General features: G+C 36.3%; 1 protein-coding gene across 1 annotated transcript in view; it reads left to right on the top strand.

Moving 5' to 3' along the window:
• MEOX2 (mesenchyme homeobox 2) overlaps positions 1–26218 on the top strand; it is a 53101-nt gene that overhangs the window by 14400 nt on the left and 12483 nt on the right. The window contains exon 2 of the mRNA XM_050332813.1: positions 24599–24771. Within this exon, the coding sequence (XP_050188770.1) occupies positions 24599–24771 (173 nt within the window). The remainder of the gene's footprint in view (positions 1–24598; positions 24772–26218) is intronic.

The raw sequence follows: 26218 nt of genomic DNA on the forward strand, positions 1-26218 counted from the left end.
TTCCAGCAACTTCAAAAACAGAAGACTTCTCTGTAATCCTAAATGTACATAAGGAACAGATTAAAGTCCTGATTTGTGAAAAAATTTGAGCATATGCTTAAGAGCCATTGACTTCAATGGGAGTTAAATATGTCCTCACACACGCTTCTTGAACTGGAGACTAATAAGGATATTAAAAAGGATCAAGAGGCTGCCCCTCTTCAGGAAATGCTGCAAAACTGTCATAGCTGAAAGATTTTTGGTCATAATCATACTGACTTTCATCACTAGCCTCCTCACCTCACTTTCAATCTTCACAAAGAGGAAAGGCCCGTCTCTCTGTCTCTTCTCCTCTCTTCTCCATACTGATCTATGCCAGACTAAGCTTTCTTTGGCTCAAAAAAGGAATTGTTGACTCTGTAGTGCCCAATAGGGATGCCATAACTTCCAGTGTGATGAATATGGATTATGGTCAGATGGTACAGTGGACAGTGGAACAACTGCTCTGAGAGAGTTAATTAAAAGACAATTAATTACAGGTTGTATAGCTAATTTATCTAGAAGAATCCTATTTACAGGGGAAAAGGTACCCCCTGCCAAACAGCAATCCATATTAATATTCTTTTATTAGACGAGTGACAGATGGAGTGAAGTAGTGATGACTAAAAAGCTTGAGTGTGGGTTGATTCCTTTCAATTCAGTATGACAAAATGGGTTATATATATGGTTTTTGAGTGTGGTACTCATTTATTAAATGCTTATTTGGATTTTAAAAAATAGCTTGCTTTCATTAGCAGTCTTGGGAAACTGACTCCATGGTGTAATAAATCTCACTTGCAGGAATTTTGGCCTGATACTCATCTTAAAATTCTCTGAACTTTATTTTTCTGAGCCTTGTCTCAGGCTCTACTACAGTCCTAAGTAACTCTAAGTAACCTATCCCTTCGTTTTCTTATGCAGTTTCAGAAGGCAATTCTCATACATCCTTATAGACAGGAGTAACTAGTCTGAGGAAGAGTCTTGTTCTGATCTTCAAGTAATTAATTCCAATTTTTTAATTTCATTTTCTTAATGAAAACTCTTTCTACAATTTAAGGTCAGAGCTAACTTTGGCATAGTGGCTGTTAAGCATAGTATCACTTATAGAAAATAATTTTTTTAAGAATCATAAAGCAGTAAAAACTTTAAATATGAATATAGTTTGGAAAAGAAAAACTGAGGAGAAGGAATCTCATTCAGTATAGGAAAAGCTGAAAATGGACCATAGGTTTCTTTCCATCTCTCGTGTTTTATTAAATTAGCTCATGCAAATTAGTAAAGATGTTTCCTTCTAACTCTGCTTACGTGCTTCTTGAAGCAGCTTTCTTTCATTCAAGTCAGAAAAAAGCCCCGAATTTCCACCCATGGTTTTGTGTGTTCATCAGTTGCTCTGCCCTTTTACTGCTGTGTGTACTTTAAAAATAAAGCAAAATATCCAGGTATTCTTTGCTTTTGTCCAGTGGAGTCTGCTTGCTCATGAACTTTATTGAAAGTGTTGAACATTTCAGTATGCTCTGTAATAAGCCTGCAAAATTTCTGCATTCCTAATCAGAGATTTTTAACAGATGTTTGAATTCACACATTTCTGCAGAACTCGTTTCCCACAGTGGGAAAAGGACTGGGAATGGACCATTACTCCCCCAGGTTTAGTATCAGATGTGTTTTAGTTGTAAAGGTATGGCACTACCATAATTCCTTTCTGTCTCAGTAGATGCCCTCTAACATTTGAATACATGGTTTTGGGACTACTTAGTACAGATTTCAGCCATCCTAGGGTGTATGAGTGTCCAGGCACCATGATGTGTTCTGCACTCTTGCAGAGCATTGCAGCTCCTGTATCAGGACCCATGTCACTGTAGGATGGACGTAATTGTCTTGAGTAGCAGCAATTTTGTAGGCTTAAAACTTTCCTTAGGAGGGTGTAGTAAAGCACACATCAACCTATGTTCTACCTGCACATCATGGTATGATCTCCTTTTTTTTTCTTGTATAATTTACTTGGTAATTTTCTGACTGTTTCTGCTAATGTTTATGCTGATTTTCAGTCTGTTCTGTCTTCAAATCTGTGAGTTAATCTGTGACCACTTTTGGATAGTGAGGTAAGATGAATTCATATTTTTTAAAATGTGTTAAACCAAAAAATCTTGTTCCCAAAGATATTGTTTTGGAAGATACATTTTTACAATTATTTCATACAAAATTTATGTCTGATGTCAATAAAAAAGAAAATACTGCAAATAATGCTTAACTGGGCATTTTGGAAAGTTAGTGTTTTATTCATCTTGTTATACTAAGGAATTTAAAAGCTAGAAAAGCTGGCATTAAACTTAAAGGGCAATGGAAAGTTGGTAGCCTAAACATTTGTTTTGATTCATATGGAAGGAAAGAATTTGGACCAGATGCTTGAAAGAGCTCAGAACCCAGCAGCCCCCATTGTTCTTCATTTAGGTGCCTAAATGGTAACAGTCGGGTGTGCAGTTTTCTTGAAAGCTGATCCTTTTGTGTTGAGGCAGCTTTTAGGTTTTAGCCTATCTCTTCCTGGCTATAGAACTTAACTGTACACATTCTATTCCAGAATTGTCCCTCATCTATATCCTTCAAGCATTTGCTTATAGTTAGGAGATCTATTGTTAATATTGCAAGGCTGCAACCCTTTCAGCATGTCCTGAGTTTTAAAAATATGTGTCTTCATGTTGCTTTCATACTGGGGACATAATTTTCTTTATCTAATATGTTGGTAACCTGTTTGTAAGGAGTTCAACCAACTCCAGAGTGTGGACTCATAAAATGCAGTATGTTCACATGCTTTTGTTTGCTTTAGGTTGGCAATCCTGTAAAATATAAAATATTTTAGAGACACCAGGGCTGTGCACTTTCTTCTGTAAAGTACGTTTCCAGTCCTAGAAAATGTCTCAAGGAATAATTGCATATCCCTGTGCTTATATTTTAAGGTTGATAATATATAGATGATCATAATATACATAATTTCAGGATTGAGTTAAATCAAGATCAAACAGAGCATCTAGTGTGCCTTCTTACAGTAAAAAAAAAAATATATATATATATTAAAAATTAGTTGTTCTTTTCACCTAAGTTCTGTATGCACACACACACACACACAAATACAAACACCAGTTGAAAGGTTTTGTGCTGTGAGGTGTTTAAGATGTTGCATATGATTCAAAAGAACATTTGGACTTCATTCTTCGGTTATGAGTTTTTAAAATCTATATATTATTACTAAAAGGATAAGGCTATTAGTAGGTCTAAAAGATTAGGACTAAATTTTAATAGGAGAGCCCCCATGATACCCTGCACTCAAAAAAAAATTAGAGGAGATGGGTGGCTTTGAAATAAGACACTGTAAAGAAATCAAGGAGGAAGAGTTGAATTTCCAACAGGTCAGCATTATGATTTTGCCAGGCAAACTGGTCCTGCTGAGAAGCAAGTACATTACTTTGGGCAAGTCACCATGAGTATGCTCCCCACAGCAATCCCCGTGTGGATCCGCTAGTTTAATTTCCTTCTATAACCTTTATACAGGTCTGCAGTTATTCCATACTTCAGACCTTCAGTGTATAAAGAGCAAAACTAGCTTACAGTTCCTTATGTATAAACAGATACACTGTTCAGGATGTCCAGCTAAACTGGGGAGTAGGAGGACTCAAAACGCAATGATAATTCCAGTTCTAAATGCTGGGTGAATCAAGGTATTTTTGTGCAGGTATGTGGTTCTAAAGAATAAATAACACTCTCTATTTTATCATCTTAAATAGAGGAATTTTTACCATTTTGATGATTTTTTGGAGCCAATTATTGGCAGATGTGCTTTAGCCAACCATATGTATAGAGGTGATTTACAAATATATTCCTCTGCCTCAACAAAGATTCCAGCTTCTTTCCAAATGCTGTGTTTGTTTGGTTGATGCACAGCCTTAGCCAGCTATTTTTCTGAAATTGAATCCAGATCAAATGGAATGCCCTGCTGGTTGTATCTCAGGGCTTGCCTTGATCAATGTTCTTCGCCCTTACAGAGAAAGCAGGTTTCTGGTTATCTGAGATTTTCAAAATGGGTTCCTCTATGTTACTCTAAATGTATTTTACCATCTTTGACGATTGCAATTATCATATCCAGTTAGCACTGCAAGACTACAGTAACATAAATCTGGTAGTATCTTTCTCTACAATGTTTTCATTTATTTATTTTTCACGTTGAAACTATGCAAATCTCAGAATAAATCTTCATGCATTGCAAACCTACCAACTGCTGAAAACACTTTTACTTTTGTTGGAATGAGTTTGATCGACCATATTGTACAATTTATATTGAGTCTTACTAAGTTTCACATCAATTTTCGTGTTTTATTGCTCCAATCCAAGTTTCTCATCCACTAGGAGCTATTGCGAATTGCCATATTGTGAATTGTCTCTCCAGAACTAAGAAATTCTTGTCTATCCTGAGATTTAATTGGAAGAGATTGGACACCCCCTTTTTTCTTGCCTGTCACTGACTGACCCATTGCCAGGAGATATTCAACAGTCTGGTTCCTTTTGTTGTATTTTCAAGTCTAAATGTAGGCCATTAATATACCTGGATATTTTTCAGTACAGTGACTATTGCATTTCTGTACAGAGCTCTTGGAAATTGTGTGAAAGGTGCTATATAAATGTACAGAGTAGAGTGGAGTCGATTAAATAGGACTGGACTTCTGGAATGCACATCACCCCTTACCATGAGTTCTCATAGTGTGGTTAGAGCCAGCCTGTACTTCATGAAAATTTTTTTTGTGATGTCCATTTAACCAATAAATCTGTCATCACTGACTGGTCTCCATTTCCTCTGAAATAAACAAATCACTATTAAGTTCTTTGAAGCAGCAGACTGCCAGGAAACACAAAAGTCACTTTTGCTTCATCCACAGAGATAAAGTAGTTAGTAAGTGGAAATGAGCTGCAACTGAAGGAGCCTCAGTGTTCTCACACCTGCTGGAAAGTACAGTAGATTTCCTCAGAGCAGGAATTTAAACAAACCTCAGAGCACTGTGTTCAGTGAAAGTGAGCTTGCTTAGCCAAGAAATGAATGGCAGGCCCTTGGAAACTACTTAAAGCAAGCCAGTTTCACAGGGACCGAAGAAATTTGAAAAAGTCCAGGAAACTCTTCTAGGTCTGTGACATCCATTGCATCAGCTGTGGTTTGCCTGGCGCCATATTTCTGACCTCCACACTTCTCAGACTCCATTTTTTAACAAGATGGTCCTTTGCTTCCTGCACTTCGTGTTTCATTCCACAGGTCACTTCTCTGGGCCTCGACTGCTTTTAGCACCAAATGTTCTTGTGTTAGTTTGCATCTGCTTTTTCTTTATTCTTGAGTAAAGAAATCCCTTAATCTTGGGATTTATTTCATTGCAGTCTCTGTTTACAAACAATCTATGACTTAAGTGTTATCTTTTAGCTCTTTTCAATGTGAAAAACTAGTTTGGGAAAGCTAGTAAAGTCCTTAATTCATTCTGGTTGTTCTCTGCTGATCTACTTGTGCTGCTAAAAAGGGCGGTGGAAATTAAGCTTCTAACAGGCAAGCATAATGATTCTGAGAGAAAAAAAAAATATTCGTTTTAGCTTCTGTAACTCATTTTTAGGTTAACTAGCACAGTTTACTTCTTTCCAAAATTGAAGGAAAATGTTCCTAATTTGCAGTCAATTTCAGCACAGGAGCTTTAAGCTTTCTTCCCAATAAAAAGCTGACTTTGACCTGTACAAATGTCTATGAATACCAAAACTACAAGAAACTGCAAATGGAAGGTCAACTTATGACAGGACCATCAATAATAGAAGAACTACAGCACTTTTAGGAAAATCTAATGAATTTTTGTTTGGGGTGGACCCCATGCCTAGCAGAAGCTAATGAGAATTTTTTAAATGGGACAGCTTTACAACATAGTTTATAAATAGTGTTGAAAAACCTTTCATATTTTTTATCCATTCCATTTTTATGCTTGTTTCTTAATAATAGATACTTGTTAAGAGTTTTAATGTCAGTATTTTCAATGGCTTTTTTTTGTTGTTGGAAAACAGTGTTATTGTATGCTCAGTAAAAGTTCTATCTTGGATTTGTATTCATAGCCAGTAATATTTTTTTGCCTTTAATCCCATAAATAAAATATTTAATTTGTTCTTATCCAGATCCTTTTAAGTGACTTATTTTCAGACTCGTGCTGACATTCCACTCTACTTTTTATTGCTAGCAAATTCAATATTTCACATTTTTAGCTCACAATATGGTAGAAACTATTTTTGTAATTATTGCAAGCATAACCAAAGGCTTCCAGTTCTATCCTGTCCAAACATGTATTTTAAACCCTGTACTAAGCCCTTTATTCGGATTGCTTTCTGATGCTTTGAGTATACAGTGATTTTTGTAAGTTAATATGGACTTCTAAAAAGATTTACATTTTTTTAGTAGTAGTGACTTAAAGGGACATTCCTCTATCTGTCTCTTTCCTGGCATGAACTGAGTGTTTTCATGTTCCCAGCACAGTGCTGAAGTGTCTGTTACCTTCCCTGGTGGGAAGATATAGGGGTATTGAAAGGAACTGGAGAGAAAGTGCTGTGTGGAGCCAGTGAGATGTGTGTCACCACACCCTGTCCTGACCCAGGAGCTTACCCCACCACAAGACCTCATGTGAGGGTGGAATGGGGCTTCCCTTCCTCTTGCCTTTCTCTGTATTTATAATGGATTGCACTAGTGATGTGGAGATGTAAAACAGACCCACAGTAAAATGGTGTGAAACTAAACCAAACAGAGTATGGCACTTGCTGTGGTGCAAGATGCTAGGCCTGATTTTGAAAACTCCTGGAAAAAATTTGGGGCTCCAGTTGACAATATATATTTTCTGACAAATGTGTAACCCCATATAAGTGGGAGCTTTGTCAATAACAGAACAAAAGTGAGGAAAAGAAAGGAACGTATCTGTCTGCCATACGTAGGGAATTCAATTCCTACAAAACACACTACTTGTTCAAAAAAATGGGATTAGTTTCCACTTTACATGTGCCAAAATATCCTGAAATGAATCCATGTGCGAAATGAAAATATGCTTGGAGATGATTTTTCAAAAGTATTTTTGGTAGCTTCAAGTCTTGCAAAGGCACATTTGTTGAAGCTACGCAATTGTTTAGGTCTTGATTGTATCACAGAAAAAATGTGTGATCAATAGGAGCAAATAATGAAATGGTGGGAATAAATAAAGAAAACAGGAGAGATTATAGAAGTTGAATTTGCTGAAAATACTGTATTTCAAATCTAGCTTTTTCTTTTTGTTTCCCAGAGGTTTATGGCCCATTATTAACAATAAAGGCTGATGGTTGTTCACATGAAGAAACATCTGCACACCTGTATCTTTATATCAATCATGTAGCATGCAGCCTTCTGCATGAATGGGAATCCTGGTATTGTCACTTTAAAACTGATATTATAAAAAAGGGGAAAAAATAAAATAAACCCCATTAAATAAACACAAGTATACCTAAAGGATGTGTGAATAAAAATTCCATAAGGGTTATTGGGTTATTTTGTCCTTAGATGATTTATTTGTGTAATTGCCAAAGCACCTTGTTGCAGAAAGAAAGACAATTTGAGGGCCACTAACCAGCTAGCTCTACATTACATGCACTTACAAGTTATATAACAACTGTAAAGAATGTTGTTGCATTTTACTGAGCAAATAAGAGATCACTTTCCCTGTTGATTCATTAATATCTCTGAAGTTTTAAACAATGCAGTGAAGAAGCAGATTTTTTTCCAGATCAAAAATAGTTGGATCAGATAGTGCTAAAATGGAATCTTCAAGCTATTTTAATAATAATAATACTAATAATAATCCTGAGCTAAAAGCTTCGGCATTTCTGTCCTTAATTTGATAGCTAGTTTTGTAACAGTTAAATGCTTGTGAATTTCCTGTTTACTTTGTCTTCAAAAAAATTAACCCCAAAAAAAGTATCATGCAGACATCAAAAATCCAGTCAGTTGGACTCAATGATCCTTGTGGGTGCCTTCCAAATTGGACTGTTCTGTGATTCCGTGATTCTTTTCTATTAATTACTCCAGTCACAAGCCTAAGTTTGGAATGATTGGGCAAGCTCCATGTAAATATAAAAAATTTCAGGTGTTCAGAGAAAAAACTACAATCATGTTTTCAAGGCTGGTTCACTGTTATCATTTATGCTGGTTGGGTGCTTTCAGTATGAGATGAACTGAAATAATAAACAGTTTTTAAGATACTTTGTGAGAACTCAAAGGTGTCATGTTCATAAATTATTTCTATTAATATGGCAGAAAATAATTAACTTCTTCCTGTATGTACTACATAGCTTTTCGTTGTGTTGTGTATATGTGCATAACTTATTAAATCAGAGTTAAGAGAACTTTTTATCTGCTCCTGTAAACCATGAATTCTGAAAGTACAGTTTTACGAGAATGGTGATTCAATCTTGTTGGGAAAAAAGACCTGGGTCTGTGTTTATGAGCCTCTCCCACTCCTAAGTTTAAGAATTGCTTCAGTAAAGCACAGTTGTCTTGGAAAAGCCTTGTCTTGGGAGAAAGAGTTGCCAGGTTGCTCAAGATATTTCTGTGGGGGCTTTTAACAGCTGGAGAGAGACCTTGAGGCAGACTCCTTACTTCAAAGGGGAGCCAGTGCACAGAGCAGGAAAGGAAAGTGGTCATGCGAATCTTCACGCTAAGCAGACTACTTGAGTGTTTATGTAGCCACTCAAACTTTTTTTTGAGGACGCGTGACTTAATACCCGCATATGCATTACATCAGTTAGCAAATTCTGCTCATTGGTGCCTGCTTTGTTTCGGGTAGGACAGGGCATAATCTTCATCATCTGGAGTGAGAGTTAAGTACGGTGAGCATCAATCCAAGCAAATACACAGGGGCTAGGCAGTGACAAGGGCATCTGCCTGCACATCTTAACATCAGGAGGAGGGGGTAGTGAGGCGGAAGGCATTTGGAGAGAAGGATGCATTTCAGACAAGTACTTTGGTCCTGTCTAGAGTCAGCTACGCTTTGTCCAAGTGATGATTTGTACCGGATATAACGTTGCCATTTCCTACATTTTTCTTAGTATTGATTTAGAGTAAACGAGGAGCTGAACATAATTTTTGGCATTTAAACATTATTGCCCTTCTTGGTTCTTTACTACTTTTTTAGTAATATTGAATGGCTTGAGAGAGGAATGGTACAGATAGTCCAGGACATTGTACTTGTAATAATTCACAAGGTTCTGGATCTGAGAGAAAAGTCTGTGTGTAATAACCAGTAAAAACCAGGATAGGTACATAAGATGATCAATAGGAGCAGAAAATGCAGATAAATTACTAAAATGGAACAACATTGTGGGTCATTGAACGTCATTTTCCTTAGAAAAATGGGTAAAAAAGGCAATGTATTTTTCTGAGCACTTTCTACCACTTCTTTCTTTTCTCACACTCATTTCTGGGAGTTGTGAAACAACTTATTGTTCATATCCTGTATGAGTGCTCCGTGGGAATATGATTTGTAAACAGGTTTTCTGATCTGGATTTGAGCAAATGACTTGCATACACTATGTGTGCTCTTTTACCAAGTTTTAAAAATGATTATGATTCCCCTAAACATCTGCTGAGTGCAAAGGGAGTTCCAAAATATCTGTCTGCTAAATATGCTTAGGAAAATGAAAGTCTAAAAACTGATAAGTGATTTTACTTCTGGGCAATCTGTCATATGAGTTGCCTAAAAATAAATGACTGATTTTCGTATTTATCTATTGACAAATGGTTATCTTGCATTTGCAATGACACCTATATAATCTCAGAAATTGCTTCCACTCTGGAACCATTTTTTGGTAATTTTGGCTTGCAATTCTGCTTCCTAAATATATTTCTAAAATTATAAGTCAGATTTTGATCTATTAGGGTTTCTTAATCTGAATTCTTAATGTATAAAAAGAATAGATCAGACCCATATTGCATATTACCAGTTTGTCATGTAGAAGACAGTCTGATTTATATCCACAAAAACTGGGGCTTTCAGATGTTAAAAAAGCATCTGAATTACTATGTAGCTCGGCAGATCTGAGTACCTATTGACACAGCTCTCACAAAAGGTTAGTCTCAAGAGATGCCTACAAAGGTTTGCTAAGAACTCAGTATCATTTTCATATTGCTTTTGTCCTTTCATTCTTGGTTTCATTCATACACCCCAGAATGTTTCTTTTACTTAGCCTTTTGCTGAACCTAAGTCTGACCTCTTTCCTATGATTCTTTAATTTCCCGCAACCTTTGAGAAAAACTATACTTTCTTTTGGTCATAAGGAACTGTAAGAAGTTTCAGAATTGGACCACTTAAGATGAACCATTTTAACTTGGAGAAACAGACTGTGTTGCCATTGCTTCTGCAGTTGTCCTCAGTGGAATGTGACAGGAACATCATCCCATGTCTGTACACCTTTGACTAGATCATACACAATCTGAATTCCCCCTTGCCCTTCTTTTCCCCTGTTATTTAAAATGTGAATTTTGTCTGCTAGTGTTTATATGCAAAACAATCTGTAATTATACAAATTTGGCCAGTTCTTGCCACACCTTACTTGAACAAGGATCAAAGCCTTGTCAAAGATAGGTCACAACTGTGACATTTTTCCTGCCTTTCCTTAAAACCTGCTCTGGTATAATGTCCAGGACGACGATAGCTGGGATGCAGTGATCAGTATTTTCACTTGTTTGTTAACCACCATGAAGAAGTGAGGTGCAGCATACAACAAATGCATTGTCAGCTCCTGGGAGCATGGACTATCATTTGATAGTATGTAGCGTCCAGTATAATGAGGAGGCCATTTAAGCAACACTGCTACACTAATATGAAAGGATAACACATCTGGAACTTTTTTGTCTCATTCTATTTGTGCGCAAATGTGTCATTCAGAGAAAGAGCTTCTGGGCACTTTCTTCAGTTTTTGAATGAAAAAATGTCCTCCTAGATAGGGAGTGAGCTGCAGCAGGTATTCTTCAGTCTTTGAATGGCAGTCTTTTCCAAGTAGTAGTATAAAAATGTATTTATGTATTTACTTCCCTGTAAGTCTTAGTAGGTTCATGCATGAGTGTCGTAATAGTGTCTCTTCTCTAAGAATTAATGATGAATATTTTCAAGTAGTAATGAACTGTCTGAAATGAGCTCCTACTACCTGTCAGTACAAATTAAAGCAAATCCAATAAAACCAAATCAGAATTGGTGCTTAAATGATTGAGGGGTACTTTTGACACATTAAGATACACAAAAGAAAGTGTGGATCTATTCAGTAGCTTTAGAGGGGCAGGTCGTGTTTACAAACAGGACACCACCCACACAAATAATTGTATTTGACTTGCATGATAATATGTGGGTGAATTAATGCTCATTAATACATAATGATGTATTAATACGTAATGATTAACACATAATGAAGGATGTTTAACTTGAACTTCTTATCTGGTCAATATTGATGCAATCCAAGATGGAATGCCTGATGATTTTTTTATGGTCTTGTCTTATAAATGTCTTCTCATTTTGTCCATAAAACTGAAGATGAACTTGAATGGCAGTTACACAAGAGAACTTTTATTACATTAAGGGCTTGTTGGTCTGACATGAAAATGAGTGAACAAAGAAAGGAGTCGATATGGAGATTTTTAACAGGGACTAGATCAGCTTGAAAGAGGTGAAATTTGTGGAACCAGGAATGGAAGCCATCATGGAAAAAAAGGGTTTATTTATACATTTTTGAATGACAGAACACCAAATAAGCAAGCAGTCTAAACCCGAAAATAGAGTAAGTAGGTGATGTAACCAATGAGGTCTTTTACAATGACAGTAGACCAGAATCTCCCTTGGAAATAAAGGAAAAAAAAAACACAACAAAAGACAGACTTTAAAGTAAAACCACAATTCTAGAAGCAAAGTGCGGGGGTTTCCTGGTGGGTTCACTGATACAAAATGATGCATTTTGTACAAAAATCATTAATTTTTTTTTGGTTTACATTTCAAGGCATGAGAAGACACAGATTTCCTGCTTTCAAAAAGAAAGTGAAAATATATGGGAGTAGGAAGCCACCAAATTATGTTTAGAAAAAGCTTAATATTCAGCTAAATGCACAGATGCATAAACTAAACACTTTTATGCCTAAACCAGTGTTTATATAGTAATGAGGATTTTCCATCAGTTTCTTCAGTTAAACAGTAGCTGACTTTTTGCTGTTTAATGGAAACAAGGCAGTCTTACATAAAAACATCAAATGTATCAGCATGTTGAGGTCTTTGATTTTTCATATGACTTCAGCATAGTTATAACCATAACAGACCAACATTTTAACCTCCTTTCCTTTTGATTTTTGTCTCAGATTTGTGAAATGAACTGGGTCCAATTTTGCCTAAGAAGCAAGCCAGGTTTTTGGATAATAGAGAAAGTAAATATCCAGGTTTTTTGTTTGTTTTGAGATGGAGAAAGCTTGTTTAGGACTAGGAAGATCTGCCAAATGCTCTAACACCATCATAAATTAACTATTTACTCAAACCCACATTTACATCTGTGAAAGAAGATATTGCTCCATGTTTTCAGTTCCCCAGAGGCCAAAAATACCCTGGAAAACATCACAACAATGTAAAACAACCCAGTGCAGTTATCCAACAAGAACCATTTTTATAAGGCTGTGCAGTACCAGAGCATGCTCAGTCCAGCCTCTACAATAAATCCAAGCCTTCGTGACAGTTATTCTAATAACTGGAATCACTGGGGACTGCAGAAAGGAAGGGAGATTCAAGTCATGCTATTTGGACACATTAAAAAGCTGGACAGCAAGCAGATGAGTTCTAGAAGTGCTGTGCTACTAAGGAGCTCTCAGAAGAACAGTGGGTAAGAGAGAGAATGAAGTTGTTCAACACTTTACATCTGCCTCTTGACACTTTGTCATGCAACAGACAGTTGAGATTGGACGGCTCTGGTTTTGTTTTGCATCGATAGAAACTATCAGCCAGTGTATTGCAGGGATGGTTATGCCAAGCAAACAGTCCCTTGTTTGTAGGCATCCCCTTTGCATCCAGATCCTGAGCAGCAAAGTGAGAGGCCCATATTCAGGGTGGTTGTCAATGCATAAAAAGGACTGGCAAAGGTTTTTCAAAGCTGTACAATTTTAAAATAAAATACCCTTGATAAAAATAGTATAATGTACAATCATCTTATTTAATTGGGTGGAAACTCAGTGACTAAGTAGTTTAAGAGTAGATGGAATAAAGTTTTATATTGAAAAGAGTAATGCCCTAGAGTTCGTGCCTAATTGTTAACTCTTTTTTTTTTTTTTGAAAGTTGTAGAACTTTATTCCACTTCTTTATATACATCTTGAATTTGAAAGGTGCTACATACTCTTTTTCAGACCTGACAGATCAGAGTTCAGGAGGTATTTTTTGAGGTTTAGAGGTGAATTTATCTACCTCCCTTCCTTCCCTTCCCTTCCCTTCCTCCCTTGCAAATGCAGCGTTCATTGGAATTGCTGGTTACCAGTATACATGCTGGGATTTCATTGTTGCTCTGAGCCTCTGCTTTTTGGAGTGTACTCTACATCCAGTAGGTACGCTAATAATTTATTGATCCTTGTCTCCCATTTATGGGGCCTGATAATCTCAAGCATTGTCTCTACTCTTACTGTAGAATCCAATCCTAGATTATAAGGATGGGAAGAAGAGCAAAGAAATAAAACACCAATTTTAATTTCCTAGAAAGCTGGAATTCAACACTTTTTCTAGTTAAAAGGGGGCTTATGTTTTACCTCCAGCCTGCCAACCATTACTGGAGGTGACAACTGATCACATTAAAGAACGTGGGCACTGATTTGAGTTGTTTCAACAGTACAATTAAATAAGCTATTAATTTGTTTTTAGTGTTACAAACTTTTAGGATGGAGAAAGAAGTTATACCTCCCCAACTTGTGTCTTAAATTGTAATGAATGTTTTTTAATTTTCTTATCCCAGTAGAGGTAGGTATTTTAAATAAGCTTTGTTTAAAAGAGTAAAACAAATACTGTCTGGGATTGTAAAACATATATAGGATTTACTATGCTTTGACATGCACTGTCAGACTATTTCACTAGCATATGACTTTACTGGGAAGGCCTTTCTTCTGCAGCTTGTAGGCAGCAAGCTATGTGAGATGAATGATGGAAGAGTCAGGCCATATTATTTAACACTGGTGTGCCAAATGGGCTCTCTGATTGGGGAAAATAAAAGTTTTTACTTTTGAATGAGATTAGTGATTACAGAAAGACTTCCCATTACTGAAAAGGAGTTGGAAATGAAGCTGAGGACAAAATGTCCTTTCAATTTGAGTAACATACTGGGGGCTTGTGTGGTTTTATTTATAATCCCTCTATATCATATATATAAAGAGCACAGCACAAGTATGGCATGAGAGTTTACCATCTCAAAAGCTGTACTTGAACCCATACTTGAAGTAAACTCCCCTCTTAGATACATAGTATTTTCTTGCACTCTAATCTTAAAATAATAGGAAGTACTCCAAACAATTATGTTACAACTTTTTGCTCACGTCAAAGTTGAAAGTTTTTTTATTGCACTGTGCCAAAGCATTCCATTATGAGTCGCAATCTTTGACTGTATAAGTTTGATTGTTAGCAAAAGAAAATGTGTCATGCTGCTAAGTAGGGGAACCTGTAAGTCAAAAGCTGATAGTCAGGACTTCTAAAGCAGTCCTTAGGAGGTTTTCTATCTAGTATTAACAGATAGTAATAGTTTTAAGTGAAAAATGAAACTTTCAGGGTTGATCTGAAAGCCAATGGCATAAATAGTTTAAACATCTGAAAAAATCTTATTTTACAACCTTTTTTACTTTTGGTTTCCCTTGAAAGACAGGTATTTCCATTTAATTGTATGTGGGAAAGTACTTTTCACTGTTTTTCCAGTTTTACAGTTAGTGTTATACTTCAGCACAATGTTGTAAAGTAAACTGTGAATGAAATAGTAGAATACACTCAGAACAGCAACCCTGTTGGGTAGGAGAGTGTGCGCGTGTGTGTGTTTTTCTGTTCTTAAAAAAAGGTCTGGATATCTACTAAGGTACGTTATGAGCACAGCTGGGCTCATTTTAATGCTTTCTGAGGGATAATAAGATTTACAAAATATGTCACTAAAACATATGCAGGCCAATACATTTGCACAGAAATCTGTATTCCTTAAAGATCCAGACAGGGATTACATTTGTGCCTCACACTGAAAGCTGTAGTGCCACACTAGCTGAGCCATGTCCAACAGGGGCAGCCACTAAGGTAGGGAATGACCACATGGAATTGCTTGTGGGGACTGAGACATTCATCACGACTCTGAAATGGAACGTGATTTGTAGTTCTGCAGTTCTGCAAGGTGCTACATACACTTCAGAGGCCAGTTATGGGTGTTTAAAGAGGACAGGGTTTAGAAAGAATAAAAATACTTGAGGCATACTGAATTAAAAAAAAAAAAAAGGGAGAAAGGCACACTATTATAGGATTAAACAGTAGTATTGGATGTTAGGTTTCCTCCAGACACTGCTTTTTCTGTCATATGTTCAACATATATAAAATTTTCACTACATCATTAAGAGGCTCCAAAGAAATCTGTTCCATGATGAATTGGAAAAAAAAAAATAGCTAGTGTAACACACGTGGAAGAATTACACTGAAAAATACCACTGTGAAATGGCTTCCTGTTTCCTGTAGCAGCAAAATAATTCTTAGAAAGAGTTAAAGTTGAATTCTTGGTACCCATTTATATTTTCCTTTGTGTAACTATATCCTGAAGCTTTGGAAAGATGTTGAATCAGGCAATATGGAGCCCTAAAGAAACTCCAACTGCATTAAACTTCTGTGAAGTGTTTCAACTTTTACTGCTTAGTATGGAAAACTAAAATCCTTGATTCTTTGGCTTATGTGCAAACTATTTTTTTTGTTCAGACAGGAGCTTATGCAATTGCAATAAATTTCTTTTAAAAAGCAAACTTAAAAGTCAGCAAGATTTTGACTGTAAGTTTCTCCTGTACATTTTGAGACAACGTGCATGTGGGAGCCTAAGAAAATACTTTTCTTTATTCAACTCAAGGCTTCGCATGATCATACAAAAAGTAAGCTGGTACTTATGATGGGATCAAAATCAGCTCCAACACCCTTGTGATTGAGAAGAGATTTCACTGAAATTCTTGAGCTCGTCCAGCTTGCTCACTGTAATTTGGGGAAGAACTTGGTCCAGATGGCACTCTCTTTTCTGGGTCATTTGCTCCAGTGAAGGTACCTATTTTAGCACAGCATTGTGGTCTGTTACAATATCTACAAGAATTACTATAGATTCTGGCTTTTACTTTTGTCTAATGTAACATCTTGTGTCTGAGGAGTGGAGGCAATGGCACTCTCTACATGTAGCACATCAGCTATGGAAGAAAGAGCTTTAGGCTGTACACTTGGTGAAGTTTGTAATCAAATTATACCTTGATTTCTGCAAACTATGGATAACGTGACTATGTAAACAAATTGAAGTCTATTTGCCTATAGATAAAATACAGCAATTGTTTATTAGAAGGATATTTAGAAATTCATGATGAAGATTTGATTTAGTGATATCTGAAAATTAAATAATTGACATTTTTACATGGAGTAACCAAGTAACTACATTAAAAGTGTTGTACTCACTGGTTAAAAGAATAATATCCACAAAGTCTCCACTTTCTAAGCAAGAGCTGACTGCCATTTGGGAAGCAAGCATGGGTAGTCTTGCTTTGGAATTTACTGCTGCTTAAATGCAAGGGACTTTGAATGTAACTATAAAAGCACATAAAACTAATGGCCATTTATAGAAAGAATTGAATATAAAAAAAAGGTTTGTAAAATGTAGTGCTTGACATACATTCCAATCCCCACTGTGATTTCGATTCTAATACATTAACAATGCCAGCCTGGTTTTACAGAAAAAAAACACAACTATTTTCACAATATTTAAATTCTAAGTAGCACATGCAGGAAACATACTGTTATATTTTGGTATATTACTGGTGACTTTTCTTAGCAGCAAGTCACTGCAACGTATTTTTTCCATTCCTTAGCCACATCTCCATTTTTACTGGCTAAATCTCCATTTGTCTTAAGCTAAATGTATAGCATTTTATGTAATTTAAAGTGGAGCAACCACAACTATATTTTAACTATGACAAAGAGGTAGATCTACATATACTTGTGAGAAAGTATGTCCTCAAAAAGCTTACTTGCCAAAGGATTAAATAGTCCAGAATGCTTTATCACTTAAATATTTTAGATTTCTTTTTTTGATATGAATTAAATATTGCCTTTTGTTAAACCCGAGTTCCAGAAAACTACCTAGTATTTTCAGGAGGACAAGGATCTCCCTGATTTGTAAAGCTAAAATGAAAACCTAAAATCCTATCATTTTAGGGAGATAAGACTTGCTGAGAGATGATTGACTAAGTTCTCTGTGTCTTACACTTTTTCTTTTCTCAAGCAATTTCTTCCCTATAGTTTCAGTGTTTTAGATCTTTCAAGTATCATCTTTGCAGAAAAGATCTATTTTCCCAAAAATTTTTATACACTAAAGTAGGGTCAAAAGGAGTATTTTAATGCCTTCTTGGAGTTCTGGAATAGCTACTTTCCAGGGAAGAGTTTTTATCAGACTGATGATGATGACTGAGGCATGCAGTGTTTGTGGTAGGTTTGGTCACTCTTCATTTATATTTGGCTTCGTTTGAGTTAGAAAGAGCCTCCATGGGAGATGTCTAGGAGATGAGATTCAAAAAAGAGAAATTATATAAACTTCTATCTCAATTATTTTTTTCTTCACTTAGAGGTCTTTTTTTCTAAGAGACTTCTGCATGGAAAATCTCTTGGTTTAATTTTATAGGTTGACTCTAATCACCTCTAGTCTGTGGAAAGATGGTCCGGCAGGTCTAAACTTCATTTAATGAAGCTCTTCTACATGAAAGCAAATTATAAAAATCATTTGGTAAATAGGCAAAAGACCAGCACGTGTTATTTGATGCTGCATGTAAGAGATGTATCTACTGAAGTCCAAACGGGAATTGGCAATCCCAGTGGATAAAGTCATATTAAAATGCAGTCTGTAAAGGTTCTTTCAGGGAAATCCTGTGTCTCCTTTCCTATCATAAGCTGTAATTATACACACATTTGGGACAAAGAGTAGTGTCTACCACATGAAGATCTACTTGCTATGGTAATCACTCATATGAGAGAATACTTATGTTGTCTTCCATATCTGCATGAATGGACGAAGAAATGTACATGCTATGTAGTTGGATCAATTAGGTGAGACAGTAGAAACACATCTTTTTAAGCAGAGGTATCTTCAAGAACCTGCAGCCTTAGCTATTACAGTGTTATGAATCAATGTTTCCGATACTGCAGTATAATTCCTAGACTTGTACTTTCAGGAGGCAGTAATAACAAAATGTTGGCAGCAACAACTAGTAGGTAATGGTTTAGAACGGTATATACTGTGTTTTGGAATACCCACAGGTTTTGCTGTGCCAGTTCAGTGTTTTTTTTGGGTGCGGATATGAGGCTGTTTTAAATTGTTAATTGTCACAGACTGTTAGAAAGCATTAACTCAATAAGCAAACAAAAGTTCGCTTTCATTAGACTGAAAAGAAGGATTCGTGTAATTTTGACATCGTACTTGTGCTACTGTGCAGCTTTGCCCATTTGCATGTGCAGAGTTGGGAATTATGGAAGTGACGATGCAGTTGGTTCCAGTTTTTGGAAAGGATACTCCAAATACATTTAGTGAATTACAGCTCCAGCTCCAGAAATACTTTTAATGACATTGTCAAAAGAGGCACTCAGACTGAATGTGTTCAGTAATTTGCAAATATACTTTTTAACTAGGCAAAATTTTGTAAGAACATTATTTAAATTACTGTAAATAGAAGGAAAATTATGAAATAAAAATAGATTAATTAATTATGCAGCATTTGGCTGCATGGTCACAACTGGTGCAAATAAGAGTAGGTTTATCAAAGTAAACATAGCTATGTCGACTTTTTTTTTTTTTTTTTAAACAAAGATTATACTCAACAGTAGGGAGTAAGGATTCAGATTAGGATCCTGCAAAATAAAGGGCATTGTTTTGGAAACAGGGTAAATTTACATCTTAATGCTGAGCAACTTTGAATTGAAAATTTAGAAAAAAAAAGTAATAGAAAAACTTCATTGTATTCTGTGTTAAATGTCAAAAATGTCTGAAAGTGACTATTTCTGGGTAAATCTTGCTCTCACATGTAGTTTCTGGCAAAAAAATAGGAACCATATGGGGGCCTTTATGCCAGTTCCTTGCTTGTCTCTCAGTGAAGGATTTCATTGTGTCAGAAAATACATATACATATATATTATGTACCTATATAGCATCAGAAACAATGAGATTAGGCAATTTAGCAGTATACCAGTTTGTACTTCTGACTATTAAAGATATAGTAGTCCTCTCCATAATATTCCTTTCCAATTGCAGTAATACGGAGTTGCATATTTTCTTCACATGTGTATTTCAGGTTAGTGATATTTTGCTGGATTATTGCCCTGATACTAACATACTTTTCCCTAAGTTCATATTGTTAATATCTCAAAAGAAAAAAAATCGACAAGTAAGCATTTGCATTGAATTCTATATCATTGTTGTGTCCTATCAGTATTTAGAAGCTTTTGTTTACATTTTAGTGAGTCAAACAAATGTAGAGGATTTAAGTTTGAAAGAAATATTCTTTCACACAAACTACTCAGAAGTAACAAGATTTTTGCATTGATTACTATGTACAGATTGTTTCATTTTGAAGTACATACAATAATACCTGTGTAGTAGTTCTCTGCAAACAATTGAACACCATTTATAGGAAGGTATGCAATTAAGAACATTCAATTTATCTAACTTTACTATAAATTTACAGGGAAAGAAGTTTAGAAATAGTTTGCTCATGGTAGGGGCTTTTTGAGAATAAGCATTGGAAGTTGTTACTGAAAGTGTAAAACCTAATATTGAACAACAATTCTAGGGGTGAAATTATGATGGCCTTTTTGTCACTAAATCATTAGTGGTTACTGTCACTACTCACTCCCAATATGGATGTCAGGATCTGAAAACCATCTGTAACTGCCAACTGAACACTAGCATTCTGCCTTACTTATGAAAATTTTTTTCTGGGATTTTAGATTGCAGGTATTAACTGAATGTTCATTTTCTGTCTCAGAAATAAAGGTTTGTCAGATGTTGAACTGATCCAAGAAAAAATAGAAAGCGCTTCTTGCACATTTTGCCTTTGATTCTGACCATACCTGGTTAGTATCAGTTATTTATACTATGGATATCCCAACCAGTCTCTTTTCCATGTTTAGTGACCTGTCTTTTTTTTTTCCTAGGCATACATGACAAGGAAAAATACCAAAATTATCACTTTTCATATTCTGCACATAGGAGTTAGATCCTGTGTTTGCTTGGCAGGCTTCATCCGTTGATGTAGAGAGAAGGAAATAGGAACTCTGGTGGGACAATACAAATGTTGGGATTAAAAACAATCTTTTCCTTAGAGTAAAGCGGCGGAAACTTTTGAGGTTGCAGAATAGTGTGATTAGTAGTGATTTATTTTTTTGTAATAAATTTTGAGCTATTACTAAACTCAAGGAAAATCTGAGTCTTCAAATATTTGTAGAACAGCCAATTATAACTTTGAATGTCTTCCCAAATGGTACCCTCTACATCAGTTACCAACAAGCATTTAATAGGGGATGTTAAAGATGCTCCCTTGACTTTTTGAAAAGTGATAAAAAGAGTTCTAAGAAAGCGCTATGATCTGCATCCCTCAAACCAGTGCTTAACTGCCTACATTAATTGACATCCAAAGAACAAAGGTTTCCAAAAGAGAGACTGATAAGGTACAAATACCTGCATGTAGGCTACATGTTCTGAACGTGTGCCAGAATTTGTCTGGGAGAAGGCGGAAGACAGACAATATAGATTACTGTATTTTTCATCAAGTGGTTTGTACCATCTGTGTATATTTTATGTGTGCTTTTTGAGAGGAAAGTAGTCTAACTTAGATCCCGCTAGGCTTTGTTCTCTGCCTCTACACCTACCACTTGGCATAAGATGTAGCCAGTAGAAGAAAACTAAGGTTCTTGGGACCTTTTCCTTGTCTTAGTTGCAACAGCTGCAAAACAGATGTAGGCTGACATGAGTTCTGCCAAGGATCTCTTCCAAGTCTCCCACCCATTTTCCACCAAAGAGAAGCTAGTCCAGTGATACGAACAGAGTCCCGAAGGTCAGAAAGAGATGGGAGTTCCCAATCTTGGTTCTATACAGACTGTTAAAAAGAAACAATCAGTAAACCTGGATTAATCGCTTTGGAAATTAAAATGACCAAAAATTCTAAAATTACTCTTCCAAGCAGTACGACATCAACACGATATTAAAAGGCAACCTGTATGTGAACTATAGCCACACTAGAGAGAAAGTCAGATGACAACAAGAGTTCATAACTCATGTTCACCCAACTAGTCTCCATCTAAATCTCCTTTTAGATATATTTTCAATATCTCAAATGCATTGAACGCACCACCATTGTCTTTCTGGCCATATCTTTGAAACAGATTTCCTAGGATTCCAGTTGCTCTGTTGCATTACCTTCAGTATTGAGAGGGAGTCAGCTTTCTGTGTACCTGTCCCAGGTTTCTGCCTACCTCTCTAACTTCTGCTTTTAGCATTGTTTTAATATACCTTGTGGGGGCTTTTTCAGAATATCTCAACTATTACAAATTTATTTAATTATATTCTCAAAAAATAAATAAAAACCTGCAACTTTGCCACTGTGTCAGTCTGGAACCTTACTGCTAACAAGGCTGTGGCTGTCAGGTACTTAGAATTCAGCATTGACTTGAAGGTAGTATTGAACAATGGCAGAAATAGCTAAATAACCAATTGTCCAAGAATGCTTATATTTGCACATGGTCTGTGTGGGCTAATTGATAGCAGTTCTGAATCCTCTATGTTGGCAAAGATGAAGGACATATACTACTCATGCAGTTATATTTTCCTTTCCTTATCCTAGTATTCCTTCCCTTTCCAGTATCCCAAGAACCTGTAATTTAAATGATAATCATATTTGTAAATTGGGAATCATTTGCTCTGAATGTTATGAAAAAACATAAGGTTTTGCTGACTGTGCAGCAAATCTGTTCTCCTCATGGAGCATTCTTGCAGAAAAATTGCTCATGTTACAAGTCTCAGTCATTTACAGAGGTCAATAGCCTCCTGGGAGATGTTTGGATAGATACTCCTGAAGGTTTTCCCTTTGAATATCCACAATAGCAGTAGCTACTAAGGTTTTACACCCTTGACCCCGCTTTCTGTATTGTATCCAGCCTTATGTCTTCATTTCTAGTATTTAATTTTCAATACGGTATCAGGGTCATCTATAGGTACATCATTTTTATTTAAGATCACAACCTTTAGTTTGGAAACCAGTGAGCCATGGATCTTTCTTACAGCAAGTACTGACATGGGAAGGCTTTTTGGCTCATGGCCTCACACAGGCATGGGGTGACCAAGACAGTTATATAAGAGGACTTTAACAATGGCTTGCATAAAATACACTTCTGTGTTATGCTGCAGATAAGGACTATGCACACCACCTGCTTTCAAACATATACAAACCACATCTGATGGTATAAGAATGGTAACCCCAGATGCTAAGAATAATGATTTAGGTATCTCTCTTCACTGATTCACTGGAATGCTGATATATGAGTTTAAGTTCAAGTGACCTACACAGTGTTTGGATCTTATAATGAGGTTGCAAGACAAGGAAATTTGAAGGAATAAAAGCAATGTGCATGTTCCCGTAACAGGAAAATGTGGAGAGAAGTTACAGTGATTCTAGTCTGCCATCTAGTTTAAAGGAATAAATGTGACTTTCTAGGTTTAAGATGGGTTTGATCTGTCAAATTTTCTGAGTAGAGTTTGGATAGTAGACCTTGGCCCCACACTGGAGGGTCTGCCATCTAATGGGGTCCCATCCTAGGAAACCCCTACACCAGTTGGGGCCAAACAGCTCCCAGATCCACTCAACAATTTGGTGGAAACCCTCAGTCATACAACCAGCAGTACACTGCACATTTGAAGCAAAGTTCTGTGTTCCATGTCACCAAAAGTAAAAAGATTTGGTAACCTGAAGCCATTAGCTTTAAAACATTTTAAATTAAGGACTATAGCATTGAGTCAAGCATCAATAGTTCTCATTGAAAAAAAAAAAATCAACACCAAAGTTTCCTTCCAAGTAATGGAGTGACTGACAAAAAGTGAAAACATTTTTACACCTTTATAAAATGGAGATTTGAAGCCAGGCTCACTGGCCAGTTGGACAGTCTCAGGCATGCCGATGATTCATCTGACACAGAGTCCCAGGGAGGGATTTCTTGCAGGCCAGGTCATTTGGATGTTGATGCACGTTTCTATTTAAATCAGCAGCTGAAGTGTGAATTAATCTGTGACATTTTTAAGATGGTTTCTGAGGCCAGAATTTGACTAATGATACTCCTACTGCTCTCCTGCTAATTTTGGATTTATAGGTATTGTATCATACCCAAACTAACAAATGTCTAGTCCTTTTATTTTTTCTTTCTTTTTTTTTTCTACTTCCATTCACTCTCTCTCTTTTTTTTTTTTTTCTCCCTGTTTGAACTCTTTTCATGTATTTAAACAGGCTTCACTGACAGCAACAGAATGACTGTCACTGAGTTAGTGAGTTCAGTACTTTGGGCCAGGACCAAATGTACCTGTTTCCAAGAGTAAAAGAAATCATGAGGGTGATAATGAAACTTTCAGCACAGCTCCTCAGATTAGGTAGCTTAAGCGGTAAGAAATTTCCTATACTGATACGAGCAGTGGCAAAAAGTTCTTAGTCTGTACCATAGCATGAGCAGGAGAAGATCCCACGGACATGCTCACCAATTTCTTTTTGATGTGTGTTCAATTTCCTATGCTTTTTCTGTTAGCTTTCCCTGAAAGTTTAAGTGGACTAAACCCTAAAGTGTATGCTTTAAAACAGAGTTTTGGCTTAAGGTATTAGCAAAATGATAGGAGAGAGATTCTTGAAGTATTACTCATTAAAACACTAATCAAATGATACACATCCTGTACTGGTTGGATGCACTGAGAGTTGCCAGAAGTGGGAAGGAATTGAAACTTTGCAGAAATTCTACAGAGAATTGTTAGAAAATTAAACACTGCAAGGTTTTAAGCTAAAGTTTGACATGCGTGAATGGAAGCAGCAGCTCATGTCTGCCAGAATTACTGCTGCTTTCCTGATTTACAGTGAAGAATCCACAGGAATGAAAGCAAGGGTGTGTTTCTGAGAGAAGAAAGTTTGAAGAATGTAACTTCAGCTTGTTGTTATCTTCAGGCTTGTTTCCTATTTAGCTGTACACTTGTCATTACAACCATTTTTGCACTTTTTTTTTTCAGATTCCCAAGAAGGAAACTACAAGACAGAGGTCAACAGTAAACCCAGGAAGGAAAGGACAGCTTTCACCAAGGAGCAAATCAGAGAGCTAGAAGCAGAATTTGCTCATCATAACTATTTGACCAGGCTGAGACGATATGAGATAGCAGTAAACCTTGACCTCACTGAAAGACAGGTATTGATGCAAAATAATGAACTGTAAATGCTCACTCAGTATGTACCAGTCATTAGGAGCTCCTCACAGCAGAGCTCTTGTTTATAATACTAATAGTTATGTTGACATATCAGATTGAATGTTTTCAGAAAATTATATACATTTATTATCTCTCTGCTGTGCGAGTAATTTTTATTTTTATATGCACCACTGACAAGATCATTCTCATCTATTAGGCAGAGATAGAAGGAAAAAGCATGAGTAATATATCTGTTAGACTGGGGCACATCTTTTCTAATCTGTCCACACTGGTGTTGCTGAGGAGGTGGCAGGTCCACAGTACTGCATACAAAAACAGTTGATTTGCCTGCATGCAACAAATTTGAGCATCTTGGTTCAGTCTATTAGATAGATGCAGTTGCCATTTAGCCAGAGTTTCTGAACATCCTGTTTCCAGATGACAGCGAGAATGGGAACACCAGCAAAACTGGAATAAAGGCATTTTAAACCACTTTATCTTACACTGTTCTGTAAAAGCAAAGGAGATGATGGAATTTCTTATCACACTTGTTGGTTTCCTGCTCACCAAACCCTGGTCCAGGAAACACTTCTGCATGTGCTTACATTTCATCATGCATGTTGTCACATTGATTTCTAATGGAAATATCCACATTACGCATGTACTGAAGTGTTTCAGGATCTGATCTCTAGACACTGAATAGGTAGTGAAGTCACATTTCAAATAATAATTACATCAACATACACATTTTACAAATGTGTTTTAGTAAAGAAGTTTAGAACACTGGCTTCAAGTACACCAAATCTGATGAAATACTACCTACAGCTTTATTATTAAAATGGAAAGCTTTTTTCCCTCTGATGGACAGTCATTCTTTCTTCAGAAATCAATATTAGATTGAGGGACTGCTTTAGATGCAATCAGTAAGATGATGATATATTCAAAGGAAGGTATATCAAAATAGCATGATGATTTGTGAACTCTACATGTAAGAAGTTTTGCCTTTTTCTTGAGTTTCATTAACACCTGCTATAAGTAGACATATCAGCAAAAATCCAGCCATGAAAACATGTTTACTCACACAAGCAAATGCCACAGTTTTTTTCTTTAAAAGCTTCTAGGGAGTGGCTGTCCTTTCAGTCTTGTCAAGGAGACTTGACCGTGTTCCTAGGTTCCACTGGGGTAATTTTCAGTTCCTTAAATATGGTTGTTATGTTTGTGAAGCACACCATTTTGTATTAAATAATGGATAAAATTTTGCATTTTTTATTGCACTGCCTAAGGTAATCTGAGAAAAATGGATTAATTTTCACACCTGGTTTTGACAGCTAAAGGGAGGAGGAGTGAATTCTTGTCCTAGTAACAAAGGTAGAGTCAGTGTGAAACTGAAAAATAAGAAATAAATTTTAAAAAATATTTGCTGGCCACTGATGGGAACCAGTGAGCTGA

Source organism: Myiozetetes cayanensis, unplaced genomic scaffold, assembly GCF_022539395.1.
Source record: "Myiozetetes cayanensis isolate MyiCay16 unplaced genomic scaffold, myiCay2020 scf1, whole genome shotgun sequence".
Taxonomy (NCBI): Eukaryota; Metazoa; Chordata; class Aves; order Passeriformes; family Tyrannidae; genus Myiozetetes; species Myiozetetes cayanensis.